The sequence below is a fragment of the Condylura cristata genome, unplaced genomic scaffold (assembly GCF_000260355.1).
Source record: "Condylura cristata isolate star-nosed mole 26May11 unplaced genomic scaffold, ConCri1.0 scaffold00013, whole genome shotgun sequence".
NCBI classification, from domain to species: Eukaryota; Metazoa; Chordata; class Mammalia; order Eulipotyphla; family Talpidae; genus Condylura; species Condylura cristata.
The window spans coordinates 8,560,434-8,567,731 of record NW_004567114.1 but is presented as its reverse complement, the minus strand read 5'-3'; the positions used below and the strand labels follow the sequence as shown (position 1 = coordinate 8,567,731).

The 7,298-nt window shown below is 62.6% G+C and overlaps 1 protein-coding gene across 1 annotated transcript in view; it reads right to left on the bottom strand.

Moving 5' to 3' along the window:
* The window catches only part of CCDC88C (coiled-coil domain containing 88C), a 115,285-nt gene that overhangs the window by 28,677 nt on the left and 79,310 nt on the right, over positions 1-7,298 (bottom strand). Inside the window, exons 14-15 of the mRNA XM_004682042.2 lie at positions 2,753-2,890; positions 617-1,687 (exon numbers count right to left, since the gene is read on the bottom strand). Coding sequence (XP_004682099.1) covers positions 617-1,687; positions 2,753-2,890 — 1,209 coding nt within the window. The remainder of the gene's footprint in view (positions 1-616; positions 1,688-2,752; positions 2,891-7,298) is intronic.

Genomic DNA, 7,298 nt, shown 5'->3' with positions numbered 1-7,298 from the left:
TTACTACTCAGCAGTCGCTGGAAACTGCAGACTTGAAAACTATTCACTGTCACGACAAACGGCATCATCAGTAAAAAGCAGGGCTAGGGTCGAAAGCAGGAGCCCACGTGCTTGCACACACATACACACGGGTAAGTGACGAAACAGATAAGTCAGAACAGTGGCAAAGGGCCTTCCTGGTGGTGCAAAGGGTGAAGACTCAGCACCGTCGAGCTATCTGCAGCCCCTGTGACGAGTTCCAGCCCCGGCCAGGGAGTGACCCCCAGGGCGCAGCAGACCTCTCCTGCCGCCCCGCTGCTCCCCCCAGCATGTGTGTGGGTAGATCCCCCACTCTGTTCCTGGGGATGCTCTCACCGCCCGCACCTCTGGCCTGTGCCCCAGTTCTTGTATGCGTCAATAATTAAATCTTTAAAAAAAACAAACAAAACTTCATCAGCTGGCTCTGGGTAAGATTCTAGTGGGTGTCGCTCTCTGGGTTCTCCGTGCCTCTGGGCATCATGGTGTAGAATCAGGGGAGACCCTTCAGGCACACTCGGCCCCAGCCCCTTCTGGCGTCCTGCGTCCACCGTACACAGCAGCCCCCGAGCCCTGAAGCGGCTGCCCGCACCCAGCTCACCTCCCTCAGGGTGGTCAGCGTCCTCGTGTGCATGGTGACCTGCTTGGTGAGGTCCCTGTTGTCCTTCTCCAGCTCCTTCAGCTTGCTGGCCGCGTCCCTGCAGCGGGCCAGCTCTTTGTCCAGGGCGCGGCTCTCCTTCTCGGCGGCCGACAGCTTGGCCGTGCTGTCGTCCAGGACGGCGTCCTTGAGCTCCACTTGCTGCCAGAGGCGCTTGGTCTCCTTCTCCAGCAGCTTCTTGTCCTTCTCCAGCTGGGCGACCTCCTGCTCCAGCGCCTTCCTGTCCTTCTCCGACCTCTCCAGCTGCTTGGTGGACAGCCGGAGGGCCTCCAGGTCGCGCTGCAGGGCCTGGTTCTCGGCCCCCAGCTGCCCCAGCTCCCGCTCCAGGGCCTGCACCTTCTGGCCCCTGCTCTCCAGGCTTTGCTGCAGTCGGAGGTTGTCGGCGCTCACGCTCTGGTAGCTGAGCTCCAGGCGCTCCGACTTCTTGCTCAGCGCCTTCAGCAGCTCCACGTTCTTCCTCAGCTCCTCCTTCTCCTGCTCCAGCTCCTGGTTCTCCCGCTCCATCTGCGCCACCTTGGCGCCAGTGAAGCGCATGGCCTCCACCGTCCTGCGCAGCTCCCGGTTCTCCTCGTCCAGCTGCCTGTTGTCACGCTCCAGGCCCTCGAGCCGCACCGACACATTCTGGAGGGTGTCCAGGGACTTGCGCAGCTGACGGTTCTCCAGCTCCAGGCCCCGGCTCTCGCCCTCCAGGGCGTCCGCCTTCTCGGCGGCCGTGGTCAGGGAGGCCACCTTCTTGGTCAGCTCGTCGTTCTCCTTCTCCAGCCGGTGCAGCTCCTTCTCCAGCGCCTCCACCCGCTCCACCTTCTCCTTCACCTGCTCCAGGTCCTTCTGCAGCTGCTGCTTCTCGAACTCCAGCTTGCTGAGCTGGCTGCTGGTCTCCGTGACCGTCTGGTGGAGAACCTTGTTCTCCTTCTCGATGTCTCTCACGCGGGCCTCACTGCTGATGTGTGACCTCTCCCGCAGGGACCACACTGTTTGGTTGAGATGATCCTTTTCTTGCTCTAGGTCCTTGATCTGCAGGAAGACACAGCAGAACGACATGGACTGGGCGCACGTTTCAGGAATTTGGATCCAAGTGGGGACTAAAGCGTAGGCCTGAGGGACCATCCACGGTGCACCCCCAAACTGCACCTGCGTGGCCCAGAGGCCGCAGGACAACAGGGCGTGCAGGCAGTCACTCCTTAAACTGCTCGAGGTCAAAATATCCCCAGAGCAGCAGGATGATGGACAAGCAGGTGGCTCAGAGAACCCCACCCCCACACACACTGGCTGCTTCTGGTGCTCCTGGGCTCAGCATGAGGGTCAGCTCTGCAGGGACACCCCCCACCCCCACAACTTGCCATGCCAAGTAGAATTCTCTCCCTGGCACCACGTTTAATCCCTCAAAGCTTACACTTGAAACCACTGCACTCTCAGTCACCTGTCAGCCCCGTCCACATGGGGGCAGGGGTGGTATTCTGCTCAGCCTCCCAGGTCCCACTGAGGAAGCCGACACACTCAAAGGCTGGGGGCACCGGCCTCCCTCGAGGCCAGGGGTGGTCTGCACCGGGTCTGGCTGAAGGCCAGTCCTGCCAAGTTGGCAAACTGCTGGCAAAGTGCTAGGGAGGCCTCGCTCCCCCCTTCACCAGACACCTACGTCCTGCCCTCTCATGGGGATGTGCGGCAGAGCAGGAAGCGAGCAGCCTGGCTCCTGGATGGTGCCACGGAGCCACAGCCCGGCAAGGCGCCGACGGACCCTGGGCTCCGCGCACAGTGGAGCACGGTCTGGGGCATGGCCGGGGCCCGCGTGCCTCTCCAGGTGTTCAGACCTGGATCACTCTGCCGTGTGCGGGCTGCTCTGGGCCTTGCAGGGTGGTCAGCAGGTCCCTGGCCTCCACCCACCACCTGCCAGGACCTCTGCTCTCGCTTCTCCTCCAGGCTGTGTCAACCAAACACGCCACTGTCTCTGGGAGGCAACTGCGCCCCGCCCCGCACGCTGAGTGAGGGGCTCGGTACCCACGCGCCTCGGATACATCAGCAGGGTGGTTGCAGGCCCGGCCTCTCCCGGGAGAGGACCCAGGGGCCGCTGCAGGCGCCTACCTGTCTCGCTCTGTCAGCCTTCAGCGTCTCCATGTCACCCTGCAGCTGCTCTTTCTCTCTGATCAGCTCCTCGCTGAGGGTCTCCAAGTCCTGGTTGCTCTGCTTCTCTCTCTCGAGCTGGCTCTGTAGCTTCTCAATCTGCAGAGTCCAAGTCCCATACAGTCAGTTTCACAAAGTGGATGGTGTTCTGACCAACCAAAGCCCGTCAGCCCCACAGGGAACCCCAACAGGTCTCCTCTCTAGGAGAAGCGGCTCGGCCTTACTCTGCTGTGACCTTCCTCACCCTCCCCACCCGTCCTCAGCCTCTCTCCTAGCCCACCTACCTCTCCTCACTCTCCGCTCCCAGGAGCTCAAGTCTCCGTCTCAGGCCCTGTCCACTGTCCGAAGTGTCAGACCACACACTCAGGGTGAGGGAGTGGGGGTGGCCCTGGCCACTGCTGGACGCCCGCGGGGACTTCCGTAAGACCTCACGCTCGCCCACCTCCTGACCGGCTGCTCCTGGACGCTCCCATTCACCCAGCAGTTCAGGACGGGCACCTGACACTTCTCTCCTCACCAGCCCCTCCCCTGTCCCGACCCAGGCCGCTCCCGCCCACGCCCCCACTGCTGCCCAGGCCAGACTGCCCTGCCAGGCCCCCACCAACACCAGGCTCCTCTGTGGCAACCACCAGCATCTGATCTTCCTAAGACGCAGCCCACCTTGCTGGGAGTTCTCACCAGGAACTTGGGAGTGCAGGTTCTGGCGGGAGAGGGGGAGGGCAGGACCTGCCATGAGGGTCCTGCGGACCCTCCCTGCCATCCCCGACACCTCGGTGTAGGGGACGGAGGTGCTGACTGGTGTCCGAGGGCCATGGCCTGATGTGGCCTTCCCTACCACGATGTGACCACGAGCACATTCCACACCCAACGTGGCGACGGCAGTCTGGTGTTTCAGGTTTCTGTCGGTGTGAAATCTCAACGTGTAGCCAGTGGCTGCATGGCCTCAGCTGGCCTGCATGCCAGAAGCACTGCCCCCGCCCCGCACCCCACTTCCAGCAGGCCCAGGAATCTGTATTTTGGTTACTCCTAAGTGACCCTGGTGCTACTGGCTCAGGACAACTCCAAAGAGCTGGATCGCAAAGATGAAAGATAGGGCCCTCCCTGGTGGCGCAGCGGGTTAAAGCACTGCACTAAGCCAAAGCCACTTCCGCATGAGTTCAATCCCCGCCTGCCCCAGAGGTGACCACACGGCGCGGCAGACCTCTCCTGACCCGCCCGCTGCTCCCCTCAGCAGTGGACTTCGTCGATCCTTCCGCATGAGTTCAATCCCCGCCTGCCCCAGAGGTGACCACACGGCGCGGCAGACCTCTCCTGACCCGCCCGCTGCTCCCCTCAGCAGTGGACTTCGTCGATCTGCCTGTTCTGCTCCCCACTCTGTCTCTGGTGAAGCCTCTCACCGCCCCTGGACCTCTGGCCTATACCCCTGTACCCCAGTTCTGTATGGGGCAGGTGACCAAATGGTGTGGCAGACCCTTCCTGACCCACCCGCTGCTCCCCTCAGCAGTGTACTCCGTCGATCTGCCGGTTCTGATCCCCACTCTGTCTCCGGTGAAGCCTCTCACCGCCCCTGGACCTCTGGCCTATACCCCTGTACCCCAGTTCTGTATGAATAAATAAATCTTAAAAATAAATAAATAAGATGAAAGATCAGGTGGTCCTCAAGGCTTTGTAAGACCCCGGGGCTCAGGTTGCCACTTTGATGCTTTGGAGAGGCAGGACCTGGACGCCCAGGGATCCCAGCCTGCACCCAGAATGGGGTGTCTGCTTGGATTTGGCCAGTGTGGCATGGAGTCTTTGCCCTGACAGGGTGACAGCTCCTGGAAGGAAGGCCTGCACTCCAGGCCCTCAACTTCTGGGGTGGGGGACACCCCACAGTCCTGCCCCACAGGGCTGAGAGCCCTCATCAACCTCCAGGGAAGCAGGAGGCAAGCTTCTTCCCCCACCAGTGGGGAGAGCTGGCCTGGCGGGGCTCATCCTTGGATCCTTAACCACACTGTGCCCCCAGCTGACTCGGGGACCCCAGGGTGGGTGAGCCTCATCCATACAGGGCCAGATGAGAAAATGCTGCGTGTCTGGGTCTTTCTCCTTTTCCTCCTCCCACTGCCCAGTCCTCCGTGGGCACCGGGATCTTGTCGGTGGGCCCATGCCCACGAGCTGGCGGTGAGACTCCAAGGCCCAAGTCCTCACTGCGAGGATGGAGGGGAGCTGGGAGACCCAGGGGCGGTGACCCCTAGCCAGGTCGGCGCCTGCCACGTGCCCCGACCTGTCCCCTGGCCAGGCTCACCCCACTCTGACTGTTAGTTCTGTGTTCTTGTGCCCGTCTCTCCCGGGGTGAGGAATGCGATTCCAGCCTTCTCGTTGCTGATGGCTGCAGCTTCCAGTCTGAAGACGTGACTTCCCACATCCCGCCCACGCTGGACGCAGACACCCATCTTTCCCCTTTTGTGGCTCCTGTGCCATCGAATTGGCTCATCCCTGAGGAGCTCGGTGCCCTGGGCCGACCTCTCCAGGCAATGGCGGCCCTCACAGCACTTCCCTCCGAGCCTGGCTGCGGGCTCCTGGGCGCGGCTCTGGGCCGGGTGGGTGGTGCCAGAGCCCTGTCCCTGGGCTGCTCTTCATCCTCACAACCTCCCCCAAAGGCTGCTCCTCTTGTGAAGATAAGGCTTCTTTACTCCTATCAGGGAATAAACTCTTATAACAATCAGCACCAAGGTGCAGGCTCAGGAGGGAGGCGCCTCTGAGGCCCATGGAGCGGTCTCCAGCTAGGGGAGACAGTAACTTTGGACGACTGTGGTCTCCTGAGGTCTCAGAGCTGACTGGACTGAGCTTGGGGTGAGGCTAGAGTCAGGCTGGCGCAGGGGCCAGGGGTCTCCCCATGCCCTCACACCCTGGCTGACCCCGGTTCCTCCTTCCCAGAACTCACCCCACCATGGCTATGTCACCTGACTTGTCCCAAGGCGGTGTTTGTCCCCGCTCCAGGAAAGTCATGGGGGGAGGGGGTCTGTGTCAGTGTGGGGTTCCGCTAGGCCTGGGCGTCCCCTAGTGACTAAGCAGAGGAGGGCAGGTTAGCTGAGGATGGAGAAAGGGACTCAACATGAGCTGAGCTGGGTAGTGAGGTGCTCACCCAGCCAGTGAGGGGAAGCACCCCTTACATGCCCAGCTCAGTGGGGGACCTGCTTGCTGTCAGGGCAGACTGCAGACAGACCCAGGGCAGGCTAAGCAGGACAGGGAGAGGCCTTTCTGCCTATCCTCCCTGGCACCAGGCTCTGGACACGGGACGGCTCCGGTCTGGGGGGAGAGATGCCACCTTCTACCAAGCCCTGGCCACCCCAGTGCTGCAGCGGGCATGGGCTAGAACCCCACAGGAACCACTCCAGAGAGGGAGGGAGGGCTGGGGCCTCGAGAAGAGGTCAGAGGAGGTATTCGGGTTGGCAGCACCCACTGCCACTCCCGTGTGTGCAGGGAGTGGGGGCAGAGCAGACAGGGCGAGGCGTCAGCCATCACTTCAGAGGCCGCGGGAGCCGAGCCAGCACCATGACATCACAGGCTCCGCGGCAGACCCACGGGGACGCACAAGCCAGAGGTTCTCGTCTCTCTGAAGGTCAACCCTGTTTTATCTTGGCGGCGGCTGGAGGGCCATGCATGCAGACATTTCCTATGCTGGGCTCACAGGCACAGAACAAACCCCGATGGGACAAGCCCAGAGGTGCTTTCCCCATGCCACTCTGCATCAACAAGGGCCTGGATGGGGTGGGCCCTGCTGTCCCTCCAAGGACGGACAGAGCAGCTGGCTGCTGAAATGCTGCGAGGCGTGCAATGCTTCAAAGGAATCAAGAGAGCGAGTCACGGGGCCGAGCGGTCTCTCAGGGACCTGAGACCATTTTGCAAGGGGGGAGGGGGCGCGGGGAGGGCAGCTCCAGTGTCCCCAGAGGTAGAGCTGGGCCAGCTCTCCTGCCGCCAGGGCAGCCACAGCCAACCACGCCGGCAGGACGCACCAGCAGGTCAGGACAGACCGAAGGCCCCCAAGCTCCTGGCCTGCAGGGCGCCGGCCAGCAAGAGTGCACTGCCCGCCCGCAGCGGCCAGGTTTTGAGAGCCACGGACAGCCTCAGTGCAGTGTGGCCAGGGGCGCTGTGCCCAGCCTGGAGCCAGCCCGGTCACGGAGGCAACTGCCACTCTCAATGGCCCCTCTCGGCCTGAGCCCACACCCCCCTTGTGAACAGGGAACTCTAGGAAGAAGACGGGTCTCGGGGTCTGGGCCGTCTGTTCTCCCGGGGGGCCGGGCTCCACTGTGCCTCCAGAGACGCGGCAGCTGCCTCTATGCCAGCAGCAGCCCCCCACGAGCCGTGAGAGGAGGGCGCCAACCGCCCTTGTTTCACCACCAGGTGCCTACGCGGCCGCGAGTGGCCACACACAGTCTTGCTCTGTCGGCCCCCGGCTGCACCTTCTGCCTCCGACACACACTGCTCTTCCCTTAAGTAAGTGACTCATAAAACCCTCAACACCGGC